The 27,429-nt window shown below is 41.1% G+C and overlaps 1 protein-coding gene across 8 annotated transcripts in view; it reads left to right on the plus strand.

Moving 5' to 3' along the window:
• fhod3b (formin homology 2 domain containing 3b) overlaps positions 1-27,429 on the plus strand; it is a 669,782-nt gene that overhangs the window by 304,011 nt on the left and 338,342 nt on the right. For all 8 annotated transcript variants that reach the window (XM_069909515.1, XM_069909535.1, XM_069909544.1 and 5 more), the window contains exon 4: positions 22,635-22,702. In XM_069909515.1, the coding sequence (XP_069765616.1) occupies positions 22,635-22,702 (68 nt within the window). The remainder of the gene's footprint in view (positions 1-22,634; positions 22,703-27,429) is intronic.

Consider the following 27,429-nt stretch of genomic DNA (forward strand, 5'->3'; position numbering starts at 1 on the left):
TGAAAGAGAATTCTCTCAGTTATTGCACCTGTGAAGGGTTGGTGCTCAAAAGTACTCCTTTATATTTTTCCCATATAACAGGGCTTAGTGAGGATTGGTCTTTATTTTACCCATGTAAATCTTGCCTTAACAAACCTATTGGAATTATTTGAGGAGGTGACAAGCAGGCTGGGTATGGGAGATGCAGTGTAGGTTGTGTATTTGGATTTTCAGAAGGTATTTGACAAGGTGCCACACATGAGACAACTTAACAAGGTAAGAGCCCATGGTACTGGGTGCAGTTCTGGTTACCGATTTATAGGAAGGATATTAACAAGATAGAGAGAGTGCAGAGAAGATTTACAAAAATGTTGCCTGGGTTTCAGCATCTGGAATAAAAGGAAAGATTGAGCAAATTAGCTCTTTATTCCTTGGAACGTAGAAGGCTGAGAGGGGATTTGATAGAGGTGTTTAAGATAATGAGAGGGATAGATAGAGTTGATGTGGAAAGGCTTTTCCCATTGAGAGTAGGAGAGATGGATACAAGAGTCATGGATTGAGAGTTGACGGGCAAAGGGGGAACTTCTTTACTCATAGAGTGGTTACTGTGTGGAATGGGCTTCCAGGAAAGGTGGTGGAGGCAGGGTCAATTTTGTCATTTAAGAAAGAGTTGGATAAGTATAAGGAATGGGAGGGGGATGGAGGGATATGGGCAGAGTGCTGGTAAGTGGGATTAGAGGAGGGTACTTGGATCAGTGTGGACTAGAAGGGCCAAATTGGCCTGTTTCTGTGCTGTAATTGTTATATGGTTATATGGTATAGCAGGAAACACAGGAGTGCGGGGAGAACAATGGCTGGCGGGAAGCAGAGAGTGGGAATACAAGGATCACATTCTGATTGGTTGCCAGTTGATAGTGGTGTCCAAACAGGGATCAGTGTTGGGGGGTCACTTCTTTTTATGTTGCACATTAATGATTTAGATTATGGAATGAACAGCTCTGTGACCAAGTTCAAAGGTAGGTGGAGGAGCAGGAAGTGTGGAAGAAAAACGAAGGCTGCAGAATAACGAAGACCGGTTAGGAAAATAGGCAGAGAAGTGGGAAACAAAATATCATGTCAGAAAGTGTACATGCACTTCGGTAGAAATAAAATAAAGGAGCAGACTATTTTTTTAAATAGGGAGAAAATTGAAAGTACTCCGATGCAAAGGAATCTGGGAGTTTTCGTGCAGAATAGCCTGATGGTATTGAGGGTGATGAAGAAGACAAATGCAATGCTAGCATCCATCTGAAGAGGAACACAAGAGCAGAGGTGTGATGTTGAGGCACTGGAGAAACCTCACTTGAAGTATTGTGAGCAGTTTTGGGCACCTCATTTAAGAAAGGATGTGCTGACATTGGAGAGGGTTCAAAGGAGGTGAAGAATTTTCATACAAAGTGTGTTTGACACTCGGCCGGTATTCATTGGAATTTAAGAGAGTGAGGGGAGATCTCATTGAAACATTTTGAATGTTGAAACGCGTGAACAGAGTAGATGTACAAAGGTTGGTTCCCAAGGTCGGAGATTCCAGGACAAGAGGGCACAACTTCAGGATTGGAAGTGTCTCTGCTTAGAACAGAGATGTGCAGGAATTTCTTCAACCAAAGGGTGGCAAATCTATGGACTATTGCCACCGGTGGTTGTGGAGACCAGGTCATTGGGGGTTTAAGGCAAAAATTGATGTTCTTATTTAGTCAGGGCATCAAATCTTATAGGGAGAAGGCTGGGCAGTGGGGCTGAGTGGGAAAATGAGCAGCTCGTGATTGAGTGGCAGGGCAGTCTTGATGGGTTGAATAGTCTATTTCTGCTCCTCTCTCTTGTGATCTAATGGGGAGAATAGATATTAGTGGGCTTTTCAATGTCATTTACCCTTGGGAGGTGCTCAGAGGCATTTTCATTGTAGACTGATGGAAGGGGGAGGTCCACCTTGATAAGACTACCCCATGATACCTGTTGTGGTAGTGGTGGAAGGTGGGCTACTCAAATGTACTTTTGTTTTATTCTGGAATGGGCTCTGTGAGGTATTCCATTCATTCTCCCAATGGAGGGCTTAACAAGGCATTTGTTTTATTTCATGTATGTGTATGGAGAAATGTAGTTCAGTGAAACATCTCCTTTCTTCTAAACACATGGGAAGAGCGAGACCTTACAATTTTGTCCAAGAGCAACGAATGCTTTCTAACCTTAACATTTCTTTTGACAAGTTACAGCTAATTTTGTGACAGTCAATCCAATGCTCCTCATTCTTTGCCCTCAGAGTAAACCTAATCTTAAGTGCTCCAGGGGATAAAAGGATACTCTCAACTTGAATGAATACCATGACTATCTTGTGAATTAAATACAAGTTGCATGAACTGAGGGTAAATTTCTGGAAGTAGGAATATTTTCATTTTTTATGAAGCTTTGTGGACAATTCCCTTTTGAGTGAGCCTAGAACTTTATTTAAAATGAATGTCTGATTGCATAACATCATTAACCAGCTTCCAGCCCAAGTCACATTTCCCCTCCCCAAATATCCTTTCCCCCTCCGCAAAAGTTTAATCAGGCACAGGTAATGTTAAAATTCAAAACCAGGCAAAATAAAAAAAATATCCAGTTTACAAAAACCTAATTATAATCACTGGGCTCGAGACCCTGACTTTTTAAATTGCTAACTGAGATGATTGTATTAGAATGGATGCCAATGTGTGAGAAAGTACATCTCACATGGCACCAGCTTGATTTTTTTTGTGCTTGAGTTACCATTGAAGCTCCCTGTTCTCGTGCATTAGTTCGTAAATCTCACTAGACAGAGCACCACATCCACAGGCTGCCTGCTTTAAGGTCAAATGAGAAGACCAGAAACAGGTCAGCACAGCCTTCAGCTGTAACAGAATGTATAACTAGTTTATGACTCTGCATGCATATTTGCCTCCATAATCAAGTTTATTATCATTGTGCATGCCTCTGAATTTAATTACTTCCTTTGTGACCACCGACATCCTAATGCCTGACCTGATGTCTGAACAAATTCTGACAATCTTTGATGTTGTGAAGAATTGCCCTCTCCATTACCATATTCTGAATCAGACAAAGAATAGCTGGAAAAAATACACACAGTGCTGGAGAAATTTCATCAGGTCTCTCAGTGTCCAGAGGAGTTAGTTATATAACCAACATTTTGGACCTGAGCCTTTTGCTAAGGCCTAAAATGTTAGTTATCTTTGCTTCCTCTGGACGCTCCAGGACCTGCTGAAATTCTCTAGCATTTTTTGCATATTTACTACAATTACAGTGTCTGCAGACTTTGTTGCTGGAGGAGCTTAGGTCGAATCCATGGGTAGAAACAGTCCATTTATCAAGACAAGAGTGTAGGGGGTGATAAGGAACAAAGCTGTGGAGGGGCCCAGAGGTGGTCAGATAAAAGTATGAAACGGAGAGGCAGGTAGCAGGAGAAAGGGGGTGGCGGAGAGGGAAATATATTTTTACAGAAATAGGTGAAGTGAAGATAGGAGGAGTTGATGGGAAGTGAGCTTATCTAAAATTAGAAAGATCATTGTTCATATCATTAGGTTGAAGAAGGAATAGGATGTGATGTTCCTTAGATTTATGTTTGGCCACACCATGACAATGGAGGAATCACTGGAGGACCTAAAATTTGTTGTCGACAGGATGATCAAGTTCAAACCTGCAAACAAAGCATTGATGTTTGAGAGTGGTCACACAATCTGCATTTGGTCTCACCAACAAAGAGGAAGGCATACTAAATGCAGTAGATTTTGTTGGACAACATGGCATGTACAGCTTTGCCTCACCAGAGAGGTCTGTTTGTGGCCCTGGATGGAGGTGAGAGAGGAGATGCAGGGATATGTTTTGCTCTACAAGTAAAGTTCTGCTTCGCTTGGAAGGGTGTTCCCACCCCCCCATCTGATTCCGTCCTTTCCACCCCCATCTGATTCCGCCCTTTCCACCCCCATCTGATTCCGCCCTTTCCACCCCCATCTGATTCCGCCCTTTCCACCCCCTTCTGATTCCGCCCTTTCTACCCCCAGCTGTTTCCGCCCATTCCACCCCAGCTGTTTCCGCCCTTTCCACCCCCATCTGTTTCCGTTCTTTCCACCCCCATCTGTTTCCGTTCTTTCCACCCCCATCTGTTTCCGCTCTTTCCAACCCCATCTGATTCCACTCTCCCCCCCATCTGATTCCTCCATTTCCACCCCCATCTGTTTCTGCTCTTTCCACCCCCATCTGATTCCGTTCTTTCCATCTTTTTTTGCCAGGATAGATCAAAAATCTGTAAACCACCTCATATTTAAATCCATGGGAATTCCATTTGGCAGATGTTTCAAATTTTTGTCAAATTGCTATAAGATTCTATTTTCAAGCTCTGTCAGTCTCCACATGCCTATAGGCTATGCTCTTTTATAGTCCTGTTTCACAGTATTCTCATTTAATTTAATGAAGTATTTGCCAACAGCATGAGGTTCTTCAGTTGTCTGTCCAAATGGAAATCATTACTTTGCCTCCAGCCTCAATTTTGCTACCGTTCTAGTTAGCTATTGTGAGTCAGTCTCCCCACAAACCTGTGGAGTTGACCATTCCTAGGTTGGAAGTTTAAGAGAGCAACTGCTTCTCCAAGGGTGTTGTGAATCTGTGGGATTTTCTCTCCAAGGAAGCATTAGAGGTTGTCTCATTGAATCTATTTAAGATGGCGATAAATTATTTTTTTTAAGATTATGAGGAAGGGGAAGGTAAATAGAGCTGAGTCTACAGCCAGATCAACTATGGTCTTATTGAATAGCAGAGCTGGCTTGATGGGCCAGATGGCCTCCTTCTGTTCGCATTTCCTTTGTTCTTATTTCAATTTCACTTATTGCTATGATTTGTTTTCAAACACTAAGGCAAACATTTGAAACTGTGGTTATTAAATGGTTGCCAGAATCTTTTAAACCTTTGTCCAAATATCTTTTCAACCAATTTTATAGCTAAGGTCCAAGTCTACTGTAGAAACATGAACCAACTAAAGATCATTCACCAGCCAGCACAGAAGTTTGCAAAAGTATAATGTCAATCCTGTCAATGATTTGGATGGAAGAACTGTGATCTGGATGGGAGGGTGGATTGCACAGGAGGATGCAAGGAAAAAAAACACTGAACAGAATTTGAAGTTCCATTGTAATACAGTTCCAGCCATAGACTCTTCATCTGAAAACCTTAGTCCAATTTCCCCGGCAACAAGAATTATAATTGGCGTGGAGATTCACAGAAATCCTCTCTGATTTATGTCAGAATGATTCCAGATTGATGCAAAATCGATCACAAAACTGTATTTTCCTCTGGGGAAAAGTCCATTTTCAAATGTACAGGAAGATCGATTTCCCATCCTTGGGCTCTTTCTGAACAAAGCTCAGAATTTCTTCTTGGAAACAGATAATTTTGTTTGTGATTTATCATTCCAGAACTCAGTAATGTCAACTTGTAGAATTTTGCAACCACTGGCAAAGCCCATCTATATATATCTACTTCAGTTATCATTTATTTTGGGGGATCTGGCCATTGCTTGAAAGATCAATATTTATAGCCCCTCTCTAATTTGCCTTGAAAAGATGGTGACACAATACCACCTTGGATTGCTGCAGACCTTTGTGCAGATACTTGAACTGATTAATTTGGTCAGTGATCTACAGGATCCAGGAATAATGAGTGTACGTCATAGGATGGTCAAGTAACTTGGAGGGAAGCCTGCAGCTAGGTGGTTTTGCTAAACACCTGCTTTCTTCACTGGTAGATGCAGCAAGAGGTGCTGCAAGAGTAGAAAAGGCAAATAATGAACTTTGATCATCTCCTGTTGCACCTGGTTTTGTAGAGAAGCAGAGGCTGAAATAAAGGAATTGACATAGTTGGAGCAATTGTGGTTTATTAATATAAGATTAAAGTCAAAGTTTGGGAGGTGCAGCTGTGAATGAAAAGAATTACTTTCCCTAATGGCCTCAACTTAAAAGGACCTGAACCAGCAAATGTTACCATGGGTGGTATCCAGGATACTGCATCTCTACTGTGATCATAGGGTGTGTTTCTTGCACATTGCCCCCTCATCCAACCCCATCCTGTATGATGCCTCATTTTTTTAAGACCAGACACAAACTGGATAAATGCACTGCAATCAAACTACATAACTATACTGCTATCAAACTTCCTTTACGTATTTACCTTAAACAGAAAATTAGTTTAAGTTGAGCAGACTTTTTTTTGACTAATGAATGCAACTAATGGTGATTAGATACAGATAACAGGAAAGTTCTCAAGTCTTGCATGATAAATATAATTAGATTGGTGTCATTACTCTGACTTTCTTGCTCAGCTTGTTCATGAGTTATACAGGGTGTTTTGTAGTTGCTTTAAAATGAAAACATTCTTCAGTGCCTTGGCACCACTAACACCCTATGGAATCCAAACATTATTTTGGAGAGATGTCTGATACAATTTTTATTCTCTACATTCACAACATCAATGTTTTGTGCAATCCAAGTTGAAGGCACTGGGCAGAAGCCCAAAGCCAAATTAAGAGAAAAACACCCAACTGATTTGACATACACAATTCAAAATTGCCTGAAGGCTAAGACATGCAGTCATGAATCAAGTGAGGAGAATTTGCCTCATTGCCAGCAAGCCTTGTTTTGATGTCTCATTGGCAGCAGCAATTCATTGATATTTACTTCTACCTTTCTAATAGAAAGTCAAATAAAGAAGTTCTTTTTCATGACAGAGTGGCCTTCAATTTCCAGGAGACTTGGAAGGTCCCGGCAGTCCAGGGTGGATTAAATATTTGCTCAAATACTTCATGATGACTGCTCGTGGTGTTGCTATGGCGAAGATCCATGTTTGCAGAAATGTTTGACGACTCTATTTGATCCATTTACTTGAGGCAAAGTTAAAACTCCTCTCTCCAGAGATGAAGCTTGCACTCTCGCCCTTGTTTAAGAAGTTGAATATATCACCATAATCATATTTTAGCAAAATAAACCACTTTCAATATGTGGTGTTGGCCAAGTGCTTGCTTAAACATCGGTCATCCTTTATTGTGTAATGCCGAATCCTCAGAGAAGTATTGAAGTACATTCACAGAATTTCTTTTTAGCTTTTCAGCAGGAATATGGCAGCTGAGATCACTTTAAAGAACTTGATTTCAGCTCATGAAGTTGAAGGTCAGACTTGATTACATTTTAAGTTGAACAGTTCCTTTTTAGATGGAACTGCCTCCCACAAACTACCATTAGTTTTGTATTTAGTCGACTTGCTTAAATGGAATAAGTAATGTACGAGTATGATTTGTTGCTTTTCTGACAGTAACCATCTGCCCCAATGTTCAAATAATTTTATCAGTGTTAATAGATTATGATAAATGCTTTCGGTGAGCAACTTGAAGATAGAAACTTTCACTCGTGTGCGGACAACAATTCTTAGTTAGATTTTACTGCCAGCAAATGCCGAACAAAGTTACCTAAAATGCTCAAAATAAAGTTTTAGTGACATAAGGAGCTCTCCCTCCTTGTACCAGAAGCCACTCAGATAGATGTAACAGTAAAGTTCCAAAATATAAGTTGTGGGCTAAAATTGGAATACTGAATTTTGCATCAGTCCAATGATATTGACCAGTGGGCGTGCCACAAAGATTGGTGCTGTGTCCCCTGCTATTTGTCATCTATATTAACAATTTATCTGGCACGATAATGAGTTTGTCATAAATGTGCACAAACTATATCTGCATCAAAAGTCTCCCTTTTTCCCAAACAGAATGGGTATTTCAGCAAATAAACCACAACAGCATGCTTTAAATTAATTTAAAAGGAAATAATAAAGATACATAATTAACAAATATTAACAGCAAGAAATAAAAGTGAGGTTACAGTAGTGCAGACAGACTTTTAGTGGTTTTGCAGCAGTTTATGATTAGTGTTACAAGGGAGGTTCAGGAACCTGATAGCTGTTTAAAAATTGTTCCTTAACTTAGAAGTGCTGGTCTTCAGGCATCTGTACCTTCAGCCTCAAGGTAGATGAGAGATTTTGACCAGGATGATTGGTGCCCTTTATAACGTTGCTCCCTTGAAGCAGCACCGCACATAGCTGTCTTCAGTGGATAGGAGTTTGGAGCTTTTGTAGAACCTGACAGTACTTGTTACCTTTTGCAGCTTTTGCCTCCTTGAGCATTTGAATGACCAAGCCAGGCTGTGATGCAACCAGTTAGTATATTTTCCACAATATAACTGTAGAATTTGACAAGAGTATTTGACAACACCAAAATCTCCTCACACTGGAAAGTGTTGGCACTAGTATGTTTAGTAGACTTGCAGATTACACCAAAAGTGAGATTGCAACATCAACCAGATGATCCTCAAAAGTGGAGTTTAACTTGGAGTGGTATGAAATGTTGTACTTTACGTTAAACCAGGGAAAGACTTGCATAGTAAATGGTCAATGGAGAATGTTGCAGAACAGGGAGACCTAGGGGTACCGGTACATAGTTCCCTGAAAATGGTGAATGGTGGAAAGGCCTGTGAAGAAGTCATTTGGCACACATGTCATTTTCTGTCAGGGCACTGAGTACATGACCTGGGACATCATGCTACAACTGTATAAGAAGTTGGTGAGACCGGCCTTGGAATATTATGTGCAGTTTTGATTGCTTCCTATAGGAAAGGTATCATTAAATAAGAAAGGATGCAGTAAAGATTCATGAGAATGTTACTGGATATGGCAGGCTTAAGTTATGTGAAAAGGCTGAGATTTTTTCTCCCTGAAGTATTGGGGGTGGGGGGGGGGGAAGGGTGGGGGAAGTGGATGTAAATTCACGATGGACATTGAAAAGGTAAATATTTGTCCTTTTCCCAGGTTAGGGAAGTTTAAAACCAGAGGCATAAATTTAATGTTAGAAGGGAACATTTTAAAAGGGATCTATGGGGCACAAACAGAGGGTAGGTATGTAGAATGAACTGGTGGAAGCAGGTACAATAGCAGTATTTAAATTGTATTCTGACAGTGGCTTTGGGTAGGAAAGGTTTATTGTCATATGGGCCAAACACAGACAAATGGGACTCGCTTAGGTAGACAACTTGATCAGCTAGGAGAAGTTGAGCCTGTTTCCATGTTGTAAAACTCTGACTTTTAAATTTCTCAATGACACATTTGTGCTACTCGAGTGAAGACAATATCCCTCTACTTAAATTTTAACATCATTTTGGGATCACAATTAACCAGTCACTGAAGTGACCCAACCACACTATGGTGCAAGGGTAGTCCAGAAATGGGTGCTTGGTGATTAGTGAATCACCACTTCACTCCACAGGCGAAGACTCTATTCCCCAGAAACATTTTCTGTTTGTTTTTTTTTAAACCAGTAAAGTTCCTTCTGTTCTGAGAACACAAACCCCTGTGAGGTTTTAAGGGTAACATGTTTTAAGCTGGCTGAAGCTTTGTATCTTAAGGTTCTCTCGTTGCTGCATGTGTGTCAGCAGTTACCCCAATGGTTTGTCTTTGAAGCAGTAGTCTGACATTCTCAACTCTGCAACACCTGTTGTAGCAAACAAATCCATCTGTGCAATTGTATCATTTCCATTAATCAAAACCTGACTTCTAGTAAACACAATACAGATAGTCCCTGGGTTACGAACAGCTCGTACTTATGAATGAGCTATTCCCCAATGCACATCATGTTACCTCTCAAATACTAAATAAGAACCGTAAGTACCTGCTCAGTGTTGCGTACAAAGTTGGCTTACAGACAGACCCAGGTAGTGGAACTCGTTTGTTATGCCTGTAATATATTAAATAGCATATTATTTTTTAGGCTAACAGTCTCCCTATCATTGATAAGACCACACATTTTTTTCTTCATAAAATCTCAAATTTACACTCTGAAATCTAAATAGTTTGAAAATTTTTATTTTCAAAATGAAGGTGAATGTTTCTCCAATGTTATTCTATGGTCACCAGTTTTCTTTGAGGAATGGGGAAATTTCACAAATGAAGGAGGGGTGCTTTTGTGGTGCGATGGACCAATGGGGAGGTCTGATAGAGGCTGTGATAGCTCAGTGGTTAGAACATTGGTCTTGTAAACCAGGGGTGTGAGTTTGTTCCTCGCTGGGGCCTCATTTCAGTGAGGGGCGTTGGACAAAGTAGCAACTCTGTCTTCTCTATGGTAGACAAAAGTTAAAGAATTTCATATATGTTACATTCTAAATGTAGTATTACTTGACAATAGTGGAACCTTTACCTTTACTGCATTGTTTTAGTGATAAAGTGACATTTGTTAATGTTAAGCTGGCTGGAGACCTGAATCACAAAGCTATCAACTGGACCCCAGTCCAGGCCGGAGAAAAATCTAATGTAACCCTATTCACATGTAAAAGCAGAGGCAGCTGGTAACATCAGGGAAAAAAAACTAATTTGGATTGTTTAAAGTAAAACAAGTGGAGGAGAGATTTTTCAATTGGACTTCAAGAATCAATAGGATCTGCTGACACTTGTCCATGTTCTGTAACACAAAAACTCTGATAATCCTGGTCATCAACCTAACCTTCTTGTGCCAACACTAAAATTTTCCCCAGCTGTTTGTGGTCTTGTATTTCAATTTGACCATTCTTTTTTATATGATTGCAATTACTTTAAAAGTTTCCATCTGCATCAGGTGCAGTTAATTCAGAGAGTGCTGCAAAAAGATCTAATTGCAAAAAGGAAGCATTAGTATATTACCTCTGGGCTTTTAGTTGCCAACTTGGCAAAGACTTGTACAAATATATTAACCAGCCTAGTAACAACCTGCACATTGTTGGCTCTTGACTTGTCATCGAAGGAAGAGGCAATTTTTCAAATCGTTCAGGATTTTCTGAGCTCCCAATACTTAAATGCAACACAATACTTGCGCCAACAGGCAGCTCATCGTTCCTGCAAATGTGAGATTGTAATTTTGATAATTAGAGGGAAGCAGACAGGAAGAATGGATGCAATGAGGCAAAGCAATCCCTGATGCCAGATCATCTGAGGAAACCAATGGTTTTTGATGCACCTCCTGCCTGCTTAAAAGTGAGCCTGGGTGTAGGTTGGGGCATGCAAAGGAGAGATCTGCTCAACGATAAAATTAAACATGCACCTAACTCTGATCAGACAATGATGATTCCAAGCCCAGAGGACGTGTAATTTTATCCAGATTCAATGAAGCCAGGGTGGGGGTATTTGCAGCAAAATAAAGAATTACTTTAGTGCGGCATAAACATTGACCAAGGAATGATGACACATCATAAAACTAAGCAAATCATCTGGACTTGAGTAAAGTTTTGAACTGGCAAATGTGGCTTAAAAGAACTAAGCCTAATGTTTTCTCAGAACACGCAATCAAGTCTGTACTTACAAGGTATGCAAGGCCCATTGCACTTGGGGATCCCAGGAGTTGCTCTGCAATTGAAGTGAGATGCTTAAATGCTTTAATTGACCATCTCTTGTATCACTTTCTTTATAGCCAGAATGATTTGGAAATTCCAGAGAGAGTGTAGTGGTCTTCATTTTTCAACTTCCACGAAAAGCAATGTTTCCCACCCCAATTTAGTTTTATTGATTGGAATTTCATGGTGATAGATCATGGTGCAATGAATCACTAACCAATTTTGGTCTGCCTGCTGTAAACATCATTGATTATAGGGACTTGGGACATCAGATGTTCCTCAATTGCCATTGCGCAGGATCCTTGACTTGATTGGGAGTATCTCCTTGGGAAGTGATGTAATTTAATGCATATTTGACATGAAAGCCAAGTTGAATTCTGTAGTGAAGTGGAATTCACTGTCTATGTATTGTTCAGATGGTTGGCTCCACCCTCACCTACCCCAATATAAATCCTGGGTTTCCCGTCTTACCTCAGATTCACTTGAGGACGATTGTGTCACCCGGCCATTGAGAGTGAGCTATTAAAAGTGTGGTTGTACTCCTCACTTTTTTCTGAGTGCAATCTGTCACGTTACAATTTTAATAGCTTAATATTGAAACAGAATGGAAGCCTTGTTGAAGCCAGGCATGCTCCAGGTTAATCCTCTGTTCCCTGAGACCCCGGAGGAATTTGCCTACTGGCTGGAGTGCTTCCAGTCCTACCTGACAGCCCCACAAGACATCTTCAGCTCCAATAGTCTTCTGAGATCTGTACTTCTCTCTCAAGTCGGTCCAAGAGATTCACTCTCATCAGAGACTGTGCTACATACAAGTTGGCCATAGAAGGCTTGAAGGGCCTCTACGAGGCACCAGAATGACATGCTGGTGAGGCACTGGCTCTCTCAATATCGGCAGTGACTGAGTGAGTCACTAGATGATTAAGTCCTTGAACTGTGGGCCCTGACCAGAAAATGCCACTATGAAGTGGTCACTGCCCGGGTGAGAGAGGAGGAACAAATCTGGGAGACTCTCCTGGCAGAAGTGAGGCCGAGGTATGTGAGGCAGCGACTGCTAGAGTTGGGGAAGAAAGAATTGATCAGCACCCTGGAGCTGGGGAAAGCACTTGAACAGGCCCAACTGGGAGCTGACTACTTCATGGGCAAAAGCGGCGCCTTTTCTGAGGACCAGGTCATTGTGGTGCTGGTGACCCTGCAGCTCCATTACTGACCAGGGATGCTACTTGCGTAGACAGGCACATAACCCCGTTGCCTGATGACCCGCGAAGGACTCCATGTGCTCAGGATGTGGTAAGTGAGGGCAATGGATGAAAATCTGCTGGCCTAAAGGGAACACAAAAGAGGGCGACCACGTGTGCAATCCCTGAATTGTCCTTCGACCCGTGCCCGAGTCCCGAAGTGCTGGCCTCAGCCTCTCCATGCTGCTCGCTGCCAGCACCTTGCAGTGCCTTGTGGCAGGACTCGCCACAGGAAGTAAAGCATCGCAGAAAGCTATGGTGGCCATCTTGCTGCATCTCGAGGTCGACGCCACCTAGTCCTTCTTCAGAATAAGATGCAGGGTGGCCATCTTGCCGCGCCTTGTGGTCGACGCCATCTTGACACCATCTCCTAAGAGGAGAGAGTCGACATCAGAATGGGGAGCGAAGGGGTTTCTGGAGCATGGCATTGGTCGTCCTGGATCAGACAATACCTCACCAATTGAATAATTTGACAATGGAGGTGAGGGTAAACGGACATTTGACTGATTGTTTGGTAGACAGGGGCTCCACTGAGAGCTTTATAAACTCTGTGATGGCTCTGTGGTACAATTTAAAAGTGTATCTGATGGACTATCTTATTTTCCTAGCATCACACTCGCACTCTGCGACGATCCAGCACATCTCAATGTAAAAGGTTGGGTGGGGGGGGGTGGATTTTGTAAGTTTCGATTGTATGTACTGAGGATTTGTGTGCTCCTGTGTTGCTGGGCCTGGACTTCCTGTGTCACCTTAGAAGTGGGACCATGGAGTACTGAGGCCTACCTCCTCCAATCACAGTGCAGAAGAGAGAGTCCCAAAAGTTGGATGCCACATGCGGTCTCTTCACCCTGAATAGCGATCCTCCCCCCCACCCCAAACACCACCGTTTCTGAACCTGACTCCCGATTGAAAATCATAGTTGCAAAGAGCAGGTGATACATTGCGGGGGATCAGGAATTTATCAGAACCAAGACACAGCGGCTGCTCAAAGAAAATATCATTGAGCCAAGCAACAGCCTGTGGTCATCATGAAAAGGGAAGAAAAATCCAGGCTAGTGATTGACTAGAGCCAAACAATTAATCACTTAACACTCCTGGACGCATACCCCCTTCCTTGATTTTCGGATATGGTAAATAAAATTGTGCAGTATCGGGTCTATTCAACCATTGAACTGAAAGCTACATATCACCAGTTATTCATCTGTTCTGAGGACTGACCCTATACAGCATTTGAGACAGATGGATGGCTCTATCAGTTCCGGAAGGTCCCTTTTGGCATCACTAATGAGGTCTGTCTTCCAGAGACAAATGGAGAAAATGGTGGAAATGTATGGGTTGAAGGCCACCTTCCCTTATCTCGGCAATGTCAGCATTTGTGGACACTCTCTGGAAGACCAAGATGTCAATCTCCAGAGGTTTTTCCACACGGCCAAGGTCCTGAACCTTGCACACAACTCCAGTAAATGCATGTTCCTGATGAAACGTCTGACAATCTTGGGCTATGTGGAGGAGAATAGTGCCATTGACCCTGATCCTGATCGAATGCATCCCTGTTAGACCTTCCGATCCCAAAGGTCATGAAGGCCTTAAAGTGTCTAGGCATCTTCTCCTATTATGCCTAGTGGGTCTCTCACTACGCAGATAAGTTCTACCCCCTCTCAAGATCCACCTCCATCCCATTATCGGCCGAAGCCCAGGCGGCTTTCGACTATGTTCGGAGTTACATCGCAAAGGCCACCATGCATGTGATGAACGAGAATCAACCACTCCAGGTGTAAAGCCATGCTTCTGACCACTACTCTTAACCAGGTGGGCAGGCCAGTTGCCTTTTTCTCCTGCACCCTACAAGGTGACGAGCTTCAGAACCCATCAGTGGAGAAAGAGGTTCAAGCCATAGTAGAGGCCATCAGGCTGACTGGCAGAATATTTACACTGCTGACAAACCAGTGATCTGCGGCACTTATTTTTAATGATGCAAAAGGGGGCAAAATAAAGAATGATAAGATGTCTAGGTGGCGGATCGAACTCTCCATCTATAATTATAACATAGCATACAGGCCAGGTGCTCTCAATGAACCTCAAGATGCCCTGTCAAGAGGAAGCTGTGCCTCTGCACACACCAGCCAGTTGCAGTCACTGCATGATTAGCTTTGCCACCCGGGCATCACTCACATGGCTCATTTCATCAAGGCCCACAACCTGCCGTACTTCATTGAGGACATCAGGGAAATGACCAGGTCCTGACAGGTCTGTGTGGAGTGCAAGCCACACTTCTACCGCCCCAACAAAATGAACCAAATAAAGGCATCCCGCACCTTCGAATGACTCAAAATTTAATTTCACAGGTCCCCTCCTTTCCACCAACAGAAATGTGTACTTTCTCAACGTCATCAAATACTCATGTTTTCCGTTCGCCATCCCCTGCCCATACATGGCCACCATCACGGTTATCAGGGTCTTGCACTCTATTTTCACCCTGTTTGGGTATCACAGCTATATCCATAACGACCAGAGCTCATCGTTTATGAGTGAAGAGCTATGCCAGTACCTGCTAGTCAGAGGAATTGCTTCAAGCAGGATGACTAGCTACAATCCCCAGGGGAGTGGACAAGTTGAAAGAACACAACTGTATGGAAGGCCGTGAAATTGGCCCTCTGGTCCAAAGGCCTTCCAGACTCACTGGCAAAAAGTCCTACCCACACTGCTTCATTCCATAAGGTCGCTCCTCTGCACGGTGACCAATACAACTCTTCACAAGCTTATGTTTACATTCCAGGTGAAATCCATGTCCTGGACTACTCTCCCAGCTTGGCTAATGGCACTGGGCCAGTCCTGCTGAGAAAACACATGAGGAGGAGTAAGACAGTCCCCCTGATCGAGAGGGTGCACCTGCTGCACACCAATCCAATGTTTGCCTACGTGACGTACCCTGACCGCAGAGAGGACACTGTTTCGATCAGAGACCTGGCACCCGCCGGAACCCGCCGCAAACGAGCCAAAAAATACCGTGTTCCCCACCCAGTGTTCCAGAGGACACTGCTTGGGAAGTGATCCATTCCACTCCATGACCAGAGCCAAAGCCCTCGAGACCCACTGACCCTGAACCACAGGAAGTTCAGGAAGCCCAAAGTCCTCCAGTACTGCGGTGCTCGACTAGACTTACCAGACCCCCTGATAGACTCACCTTGTAAATATTTGTAAACTATTAGTTTTTTTTTGAATGAATGGTCTGTTTTTCACTCACAGGCTCAATTCTGAAGGAAGGGGTGAATGCAGTGAACTGGGATTCACTGTCTATGTATTGTTCAGATGGCTGGCTCCTCCCTTGGCTCCACCCTGACTTACCCCAATATAAACCCTGATTTTCTCACCTTATCTCAGATTCACCTGAGGACTATTGTGTCTACTGGCTATTGAGTGCAAGCTATTAAAAGCGTGTTTGTATTCCTCTCAAGTCTCTGAAGGCAATCAGTCGCGTTACAAATACAAAAAGGGTGATTCACAACCAAAAGAACCTATTGGGATTTCCAGAGTGGCACAGTTGTTGGTGTGCTTGCAGCAAGCGAAAGGAAAAAAAAAACACACGGATGCTGTGTGTGAGCTGAACCAACCAACTTATTTTACGGGAACTCTCTGAGAGCTTATCAGCACGACCCACATGATCCTTTGTGGGCCACCCTCTCCCCCACCAGGATCATTGTGACGTCAGCAAGTGCGAGCCTGCACCTCTGTGACCTGGTTTGCTTGTGGATCAGAGCAGCCCGCTACAGCATAATATTATCCAGAAATGTTGCAACAATGATCCTACAAAGGAAATAGATTTTCAAGGGAAAAAAACTGCTACAATCCAAATTTTCTGGTCATGATTCTTGAGCATTGCATTGTTTAAGCAGCTCCATTTTAGTGGCTTATTTGTTTTAACGTGTCTGAAAGGGGGTTTTAATTGATAAATATACTTTACAATTGATCAATTTAAGCTATGGTATTATGTGTCAAAATTAACCATGAGAGAACATAAAGCTGAGGTTAATTTTCTAAATTATTAAACTGTTTCTTATTGTAGTCTTTGGTGGTGTCAATCTCATCGAAGATCAAATTGATTTTTCATGTAAATCTTGCCACATGGGTTCAAATAGAGTGGCCATTGGATACTTTTCTCTGTGTGTGGATGTGTTGGTGAATAAGCAAGGATGTGCAAGGAAATAGGAGCAGAAGTGGACTACTTGCCCTTTCAAGCCTGCTCCTCTATTTGCTATCATCACAGATTTGGAAGTAGGATGGGCACAAAATCCAGGAAAATTGAATGCTAGTGTAATTAATGCAGGGACATGTATATTCTTGTATTATGTTGGATGGACTGAGAAGGTGCAATCCATATTTAAATTAGTTGAAGAAAGACATCTAAGTCAATTGCTTGAATTTTCCAAGGTGGACAGAAATGTTGATTTTAATTTCCCAAAGTGTAATGTTGAGACTCTATAATGCACTGGTGAGCCCTCACTTAGAATAGTTTTGGGCATCTTATTTGAGAAATGACATGCTGGCATTGGAGAAGGTTCAGAGAAGATTTATTGGAATGATGTCTGGACTGAAAGAGTTAGCATTAGAGGAATGATTGTCCGCTCTTGGACTGTACTCATTAGAGTACTGAAGGATGAGGGAGGGACCTCATGAAGACATTTCAAATGCTGAAAGGCCTGGACAGAGTAGATGTGGTAAGGATGTTTCCCATGGTAGGGATTGTCGGACAAGAGGACATAACTACAGGATAAAAGGGGGTCAATTTAAAACAGATGCAGAAAAAAATTCTTTAGTCAGAAGGTAGTGAGTCTGTGGAACTTGTTACCATAGGCAATTGTGGAAGCGAGATTGTTGGGTGTATTTAAGGCAGAGATTGACAGATATTTGATTAGTGAGGGCATCAAGGATTATGGGGAGTAAGCCAGGGAATGGGAGGATAAATCAGCTCATGATTAGAATGGCAGAGCTGACTCAGTGGGCCAATGGACCTACTCCTGATCCTTTTTATTTTGTAAATGTTTTAAAATGTGAGAAAGAAAGTGGGAAAATAATTGAGCAACTTGTGTCAGATCTTTGGTCAATGCTCAAGACCTAGCTTGGTTCGAACTCTTGAACATTTTGTGCCCTGGAATGGCACGTCCTTTCAGAAATTCCACAGAATAGATTTATTAGAAATGTACAAGGTTTATGAGAATAAGCTGATATGGTTCTTTGGGAAATTGAAAAGGAAGGGTGAAATCAGGAAGGATTTTACTGGAGTGCAAGGGTGAAACTGTTTACCAAAAATTTGGTCAGCAGCTGGAGGACACAGGTTTCTGGAGTGTGTGAGAAACATTCTTATTGTGTCTCAAGTTTATTTATAGACTTTAATATCTGGAATGCTTTATCTGAAGGAGTGGTAGAAACAGAGCTGATGATAACTTGGAAAGCAAATTGGATAAAGACATAATGGAACAGAATTAAATGCAATACTCTTTTTGAAGGAGCATGTACAATATATTGACCATGGTCCTTGTGCTGTAATGTTCTAGATTTCCTGTAATCTTGTATCATGAGCCTGTTATTTATTACCAAAGCATTGAAAACATTTCAAATGTACCTTGTCTACATTGCTTCTCTAATATTGATTGACATGTAGGTCATGGGTGTCTTATGAGTGGTAAATATTGAAGATTATTGCTCAGATCAATTGTATGTCATGCGTGGGTGAGGTTGGCATATCCACAGTGCGTAATTTGTTCTGGGCCACGATGGGCTTGAAATCACCTTTGTTGGTTCACGTGGTTGCTGTTGAGATGGTTAGGGAACAGTCAGAGTAAAGTTATAGGCCCAGATATGAACTCCTAAACTGCTGTAATGAATGTAGGTCATCTGATCCATCAACCTGCAGGAGAGGCTAAATTTCGAGCCTTAAATGAAAAGAGTTTCCCAGTAGGTGAATGAGTGAGGTTGGGGAGATGACTCTCCTCTGACCCAAGAATAAATTTAGAGGATCTAAATTTCTCTTTCCTTATTGTGCCGAAGGTGGGGTGATCTGATGCAAGTTGAAGCGTTCTTGCTCCATATGCCCAGTCAGCAAAGCAGTGCAGTAACTTTTTTCAATCTGTGATGGTGCTCTGGCCTCTGTTCAGCTTGTGGGTTTTCCAAAGCTTGGAACTCCATCCAATTTGCCAGAGGTAGGCTTGCAAAGTGGGGTTGTGTTTAAATGGCTCACTATTCTCCTTGGAGCTTGTTGTCTTCTGGTATCATGTCAGTGCGATGGAGTTGGATTTCACGCTTTTTAAGTATAGCATCACACTAAATTCAAGCCCCCCCCCCTCCAACCATTTACATTCTGAAACTTTGCTTCTCCCTCAAGAAAAACATGCCCATTCTGTTAAAACATCACCTCCAAAATTGTGTGATTGTTAAAGAGACTGAAGGAATGTTCAGTGTTGCAAGTTGCAAAGTTAGTTTGAGTTTTTTCTTCACATTTCCTGCTTTCAAGTAGATGTCCATTTCATAACTGCTTCCAAAATTCCAAATATCTCCAAAATTATTGAAGTACAATGAATGGAAGGTATGAAATTCAGTAACACCATGATGCATGGATTTAAAAGGTCACACCTGTTGAAACGTACAACAGCACCCAATAGCCTGAATGCTCCTGGGATTGTCTGATCCCAGAAGCTAAGCAAGAATAGGACTGGTCAGTACTTGGAGGGGAGCCCACCTAGGAAGACCAGGTGCTGTAGGGGCGCTGGACAAAGTGGCGACTCTCTGTCTGCCTTGCGGTAGACAAAGTCAAAGAATTTCATGTATGTTACATTCGAAATGATGTTTTACAGGAAAATAAAGGAACCTTTATCATTTCTGTTTCAAGTTTCTAGTATTATTGTTTGGTACTACTATCCCGCCCTGACCACATGCACATTGGAGGAACAACGCTTTATTTTCCATCTGGGCACGACCATTGACTTCACTGCTTTCCATTAAACCTGCTTTCCTTTTCTTCTCCCTCTGCTATTTCCTGCCTTTCCAATTCTTTCACCTATGTAGTCCTGCATTTCCACCCCCCTCCCCCTCAGTGCTGCTGTCCCCGCCTTCCCTTCTCCATCTATCATTCCCTGCCCTGCCACCCACCCCCCTTCCTCCATCCCACTCTTTCATTTTGACCCTCACCAACATTTGCTCACACTTTGATGAAGGGCTCAAGATACGTCTGCCTTTGCAACGTAAATGACGCTGTTGACCTGCGGAGCTCTCCAGCATTGTGTGTGTTTTTACTTCAACCATGGTGTCCACAGAATTCTGTGCTTTACATCTGGTATTATTGATGGTGAATAGTGCAATGAATTCAACGTTTTTCATGTGATTGTCGAAGAATGCTGAATTCATTCTGTTGATTATAAATAGAATTTGAGGATATAATTCTAATTTTTTTATCAGACTGGCAAGTGCTTTTTTAATCTGGAATTTTCTGTCTGCCCTTATGTCCTTTATTGGAAACCCAAGATGAAGCCTTCCCTTCTATTGTTTCTGACTGTTCAAATGTTCTGTTAACTTTAACAGTTGAAAGCTGATCTGTGGTCAGCCATCATTGTGGAATGTCATTTTAAAGATTTCCATTGCAGTATATTTCCTTGCATTACAACGGTATGGCTGGACTTTTTTTAAGGGCATTTAAAGCTCTACAGTAATTCAAATGTTTTGTAGTATACACTATGCACAGGTTTCTCTGAAGATACTGAAGTTGCATTTAAGTTAGAGTTACTTGGTGTTCTTCACATTTGACCCTTTGGAATGGTCTTTTTCCCCCCTCATTTTGCAAGGTCTGGGCATTGCTGTGAGGCGAGCATTTATTCTTCACCCCTAATTGCCTTAAAGATTGTGGTTAGTTATTATGCCTTTTTAAAAAAGTTTGGTCATGCATTGCAAACTTAAAAGTGCATTCTGGATTGGGTATTCATGCCTGGTTCATGACAACCTGTCATTTCAGTTTTCCCAGATCATGCTGTCTCTCAAAGGTTCACTGGAGTTCACTATTGTGGTATGTGAAAGGATTATGAGAAGATGAATCACAGGGACTTAATAGTGAAATCCCTTGAAGTCGCAGCAGTAGACCTGATCATTGATAACAGCAATTGCGTTTATGTAAAAAGATGTAGGAGGTTAACAAACCACCAAGTCATTAGAGAGTCAAACCTTCAGCTCTTTGGCCCCACTGTACACCTTCTGCTTACAGTTTCTCTAAGTTGTAATAAGCTGTAGATTGGTGGGTGCCAGCTGTAGCTTGATGGTAAAACCTAGCAATAGCTTTCCTACTTGTAAGGAGGTCCTTCTTTGGTGGTCTAATGGTACACCCTACATTCATCATTGTCATAGATCAGCTGATAGGTTTTAATTTTGGAGGGTTTGGGTCTTGTGCCAGATTCCCTGCAGTGTAAATACGAGTATCTACAATTTTATTTCAACTGAAAAGTGAAACTCTCAAAGATTTCCAACAATGAGGTCATCTGCCTTATTTGATGAAGTAAGTAATGGAGTGGCAGACAGGAACGGGTTGAATTGAAAGTTACAACTGCTTGCTTCAATTAGCATCATTGGTTTTCATTACTTGGAGTCTCTCGGCTCTAATACGATTACTACAAGATTGCAAATACCTTTAGGCAATGTATTTAATGTTACAGAATCTAAGGTAACTTGAGCTGAGTTTTTTATATACAGTGAGTACATTACATTAACTGCATGAAATCAGATTTTAATTCGATAGTAAATTACATAATTCCACATCGAGGCCAAATCAAGTGGCTTAAGATCTCTTTTAAAAAACAATTTGTTTGTACAGAGAGGGAAACAAATGTAAGTCAGACTATGTGAGGGAATATCCCCCAAATTATAATTAATAGAAGTAGTAAATTTCTCTGAGGCAAATTATGACATTAATAGAGGAAATAGTATTCCTGGAAATTTGCCTTGAACTAAATTGTGTTTGGAAAGAATTGTTGTGAGCAATTTGAGGTATTTTCCAAACATCGCCACTATTCTCTCGTTGGGAAAAAGAGCCATGTTGATAGTAACTCAGCACAAGATGTAAACGCTGAGGAGAGATGGAGTTACCCTTTCATGCCAATTGTCCTTTACCAGAGCTAGCATGTTTCCTTCCCTGCAGATTCTGTCTGATCCCTTGAGTAATTCAGTCATTTTCTAATTTCAGGTATCTGCAATATTTGACTTTTGCCACAGCTCAAATAATGTGAATTGGCACAAGTCTTGTCAAAGTAGGCAAGCAATGACTGTGTATTGATAAGTATATCTTAGCTTTTAGTTCCCTTGGATTGTCATGTGCATATTTGAATTAAACATTTAAGGTTTTTAACCTGAGAGATTGTATCTTTGGCTTCGGTTTGTGGCAGTCCGTTTAAAAATGTTTATAGACTAATATCAGTGGAATGAAAGAGGGTTTTGAAAAATGCCACGTGTGTGATAGATTTATAAAACAAATGACAGCTGAAAAATTCCAAAGATAAGGGATATTGGGTTTCAGTTAATATGCAGTCATCTAGTTATCACAGACAAGGACAAATATTTTTGTACAAGACAATGCCAGTTTGCTGTGCTGAGCTTTGCGTTGATACCATAAAGAAGAATGTAGTCTTTAAGAACTTTGCATCTGGGGAAATATCAATCAGACAAACTGAACTGTACTGTGGAGAAACACAAAAGCTTCAACTGCTGGAATCTAAGTAGATAAAGAATTGCTGGAGGAACTCAGCAGGTCAGACAGCATCCATATGTAGAAATGCTCAGTTAACATTTTGCATCTTTGTCAAGACTTCATCAAGAAATTTTCTAGTCTTTGATTTGTCATCTCCACTCACTTTATTAAATTGTTATTTATTAAGTATTAATTTCCAGCCCATAATAATAAAAATAAATGTATTTTTTTCTTTCTTGTGTTTTGCAGAAAAACTTTACAATTCCAGTGGCCGGGAACTCAGAAGAGCTCTTTTTTCTCTCAAGCAGATATTCCAGGTGAGTGTGGATCCAGACCTCACTGAGGTACAGGGTAGTACCAATCAATGCCATGCTCAGAGGAAAACTGGACAGGCTAGAGCTGATCAAAATCCTGCTTAGGCAGGTAATCTAAGTTGGTGCTGGTCAACAGCTCAGAGTTCATGTTGATATATTATAAAGCCCTGTATCTCTTGAACAATTCAAAAATGTAGGTGCTTTGATATTAACATTGGAGTCCTGGATGAGATGTTATAAAGCAGCTCAAAGAAGGAAGGCAAATCAAAAAGAATCGTAAAAATAATGCTGGAGAAAATCAGCAGGTCAAACAGTGTACTTTAAATAGGCACCATAAAGATAAATAACCAATATTTTGGGTCTGAGCCCTCATCAAGTTAGGATTTGCCCGTTTGTAGCCACTGCAAACTCATTGGTGGCTGATGAATGCAAAATAATTACATACACAGTTGCAGGTAAATCAGAACTAATTTTATCGAATCACACCTGGTGATATCTGTGCACCAAGTCTTTTCAAAAGATTTTCATCGCATGCAGATTCACAGAAACATTTTGAATATGGGGAATTGGGTAGCAATCCGGTACAATGGCATAATTGAGCTGTCCATAATCCACTCTCCAGTGCATTTTTAGACTAAATGTAATGGAGGTGCCCATGGGCTGTCGGACCTACGAATTATCCCCAGCTCTTCTATTTTGTGGAGTTCTTGTTTAGCTAATAGCAGTTTCTCTGGAGGCAAGTGACACGCCTTAGCGTGAATGGGAGGACCCTTGGTAGAAATATGGTGAGTTTCACGATAGGGTTCGAAAATTACAGAGTTGTAATTTCAGAAAACTCTTCTAAAAGTCTGGAGAACTTATCAACTGTCTTATGCAGGGCTTGAAGGCATAGTACAGGAACATGTGATTCTGCCAGGTGAATAGCTTGAGAGATGGTAGAATCCACCAGCCAACACCCTTTTAAATCCACTATAAATGAATGAACTCAAAGGAAATTGACCCCAAGTAGCAGTCATGACAGTGCCATTATAATGAATGACCATATGTAAATGTTCCCCTCAAACTGAACATTCATTTTTTTGGTACCATATGTAGATATGTTGGAACACTATTGACTGCTGTGATTTGGAGATTAGCGGTAGGATAACGTGTATCAAAACCAGTTGGTGGAAAAACACTAACCTCTGATCCCGTGTCCACTGAAAATTTACACTGGGATAGCTGATCTCAAACATATAGAAGGCTCATAGATTTTCAGCCAATTGTTGCATCCATTAATGACGGTCAGCCAGGGTGTTTCCCGAGAACTCACAGGGTGGCAAGCACCTATGTGCATTGACTCCCCAACACCAGTGGTAAAAACACCAGGTGGAAGTGTTGACAAGCTATATGCCTGACTTGAGACGTTGCCTCGTTATAGGAGATGGTGTGGTGAGAGCATTGGCTTGGGAAGTAGTGTCAACAACGGAGGTGCTGGGTGTGGACAGCTGTGATGCAGTGACCAAAGATCTTTTGGTGTGTTTTTTTATTTTGTCAGCCATAGGATGTCTGCCTCTGTAGCTAGTGCCCTGGGATCTTTGAAAGAACTCTGCGATAATAGTGCATATTGTCTTCTGGCATCCTCTTCAGAAAGAGCTGTTTCAATTACATATCTGGCCATTGGCCGGATGCCAGGCACAGCATGCTGTCCATTAGTTCGGACGAGGCGCAGTCATCCAATTCCTCCATGTGTAACAGTCTGGCAGCCCTCTGTCTGTGTAAATGCCATAAATTCATAGCAGGAGTGATTTTAGAGTGTTATATTTGCACTCTCCAAGCTCCAGTGGATCACCCAGGACATCACCGACTCATTTAGCAGTGGCTTAGTTCAGGGCTCTGATGAGGTGATAATAGCGAGTTGCGTCCACCTTTATCTTCCTGAGGTGAAATTGTGCCTCAGCCTGTTGAAACCACAGCTCTGGTTCTATCGTCCAGAAGGGCAACAGCTTAACAGCAACAGCTACAGTAACCATATGGTCTAAAAGCTCATTTTGGACCTGTCAGGGTCACCAATTGTAGCCACTGAAAATGCAGTTGTGGCTGATGAATGCAAAATAACACACACAGTTGCAAGGAAATCAGAACTCGTTTACTCTAGTCACACGTGTATTCTTTTAAACTCTGAACCTCGTGCACCACATCATGATGTTATGACATCCTGTGCCGGTTCGCTAGACTTCTGGGAGTTGTAGTCTATCTATAGTCTATACACTTTAGCAGAAAATAACTTGGCATCTTTGGCAACTCCACCTGTGAGATGTATGAATATCTCAGCTTCCTATGACTTTGTCTGGTATAGAATTACAACAGTATTGAATTCATATGTTCAGAAACTAAACAGAAGTACAGCAAGCTTGAAAATCCCTGGCTTGTACCCCTATAGAATACAACAGACCTCCCTCCCCCCCCACCCCACCCCAGTCCCATGATGCCAATAACAGCATCAAAAATGGACAATTCTCTTTCCGTAGAGAGGAAGGAAAGCAAACAACAATGGAGCTTTTCAGAAAAGGGCTTTGTGTATCCTAACCAATGCAAGGCCTCAGATACAGCCCATTTGAACCACTGACATCCATGAGATTATGCCATCATCTGAACAAAAGACCATAAGGATATCACCTGCATTGTAACAGATATGAATTGAATATCAGTTAATTTGGTGTTACCTCTTGCAGCATGCTTCACAAAATAGTGACTCCAGCTGCAATGTTGGAAGATTCAAGGACCATCACCCACACCCCATCCCCAAAAGAAAGTTCACAGATTGTGTTTTGCTGCACAACTAATGATCTCTAGCCATGGAGAACTGCAGATTTTCTCCTGCTCTGGGGTACTCCATTTTCAGCACCTTTGACGTGACTCTTGGCTTCTCTTGCCAGAAACACCAACACATGTTTGATCTGAGTGACCAGGTGTTATTCTGATCAAGCAAAAGAAATGTAATTTATTAACCTCAACCCCTTCCCATAGTGCACCTTGTCACTGAGAATAGTCATCCATGATGAACAAAAAACATGCACAGTTTCCTGTATCTAGAATACCAATCATAGCAAAACCAGATATCAGTGATGAATGTCCTCAATCTTTCAGAGTACCATATCAGCCCTTGGTCATCTGAGGGGCAAAATAAATCAAGATGATGTCCTCAATGTTTAGGTATTAAAATTGATAAAAATTTAGATACTCTATAAAATTTAAATTATTTATAATTATTTATTAAAATTAAAGATAACAAGTAGGTGCAATGATTTACCTATAACTTTAATAGGTAGAGTGATTTGTATTAAAATGAATATTTTTCAAAGAATTCAATATTTTTTTCAGTCTATTCTTCGTCCAGTACCTCATCTTTTGCTTTCCAAAACAATAATTCATTACTCCACAGCATGTCCAATTAACACCTACTTGTGAAGTCCTTATAGACATCCTTCAAAGTTTTTGCAAAGGCACCCAGAGCCTGAACACTCGAGCTTGAGCAGTGCTCTGGTATTTTAAATGAGATCTGTTTTGAAGTGTTTGTATGTGACCTACACTTAAAAAAAACAGCCACAAGTTATCCTCTTTAAAACATAATATATATACAATATAAAATATAACATAATCTGTCACAGGAATTATTACTTACTAAGGGAGAAACAAATAAATTTATTTCCAAAATGTATCAGTTATTACAAAATTAAATGTCTAAGCTAAATATTCCTAAAACAAGATTAAAATGGGAAACTGATTTGAATTGAAGGTAGATGAAAATGTTTGGAGAAATGTATGCAGTGATAGTATGTAATATGCAGATTAGTAAAATATATTTTTATATCAATTATATTTAACTCCTCAAAAGTTAGAGATTCAATTTAATTTCTTCAGATTTATGTTTTAGATGTGGTGAAGAGATAGGCACTTTTTTTTCCACATTTGACTTGGACTTGTTCTAAGGTTAAGACCTTTTGGATACAAGTTAAATTATTTTTGAAAAAAGTATTAAAAGTTCAATTTCTGTTTGATCCAGTGTTGTTTTTATTAGGAGATATTAAGATGATTGTTTTAAGATTAAGATTGACTATGTATCAAATTGAATTTCTACATTTAGCTTTGGCTGTATCTAAGAAATGTTTGGCTATTACTTGGAAATCTGATTTAGCTCTAGGAATGCAAAGATGGCATTCTGAAATGAAACCTTGTATCCCTCTTGAAAAGATAATGTATAATTTGAGGGATAAATACCTTTTTTGGGTATGGAGTTATGGAGAAACTTATGGAGTTTGGGGTTATGGAACCCAGATTTAAAAATTCTTGGTGTGATGATTTAATCTATCAATCTATTCTGGTGTGGCACCTTCACAGCTGAATAGTTGAATATTTGTATATGATGGTCTCCTTTCTTCTTTCCCTTTAGTTGGTAGATATAGGGGGAGAAGGGTGCGTATTAGTGAGGAGGGAGAGGGAAGTTGGGTGGGATTTTTACTTATACATCTTCTGTATATGAATGTTTTGTTATCAATGTTGTTATAGTTTAAAAAAAATAAATAAAATATTTTTTAAAAAGATGAAGTCCTCAACCCAGCAGAAAACTCATGGTCTAATATGCAGCATTCAGTGATGACCAGAAAACAATGAGCAATTGATGCTCCCAAAGCCTCACCAACACTTTCGTCTAAATGGAAATGGAGAATTTGGAGTAGCATTAATAACCT

Source organism: Narcine bancroftii, chromosome 1, assembly GCF_036971445.1.
Source record: "Narcine bancroftii isolate sNarBan1 chromosome 1, sNarBan1.hap1, whole genome shotgun sequence".
Classification (NCBI taxonomy): Eukaryota; Metazoa; Chordata; class Chondrichthyes; order Torpediniformes; family Narcinidae; genus Narcine; species Narcine bancroftii.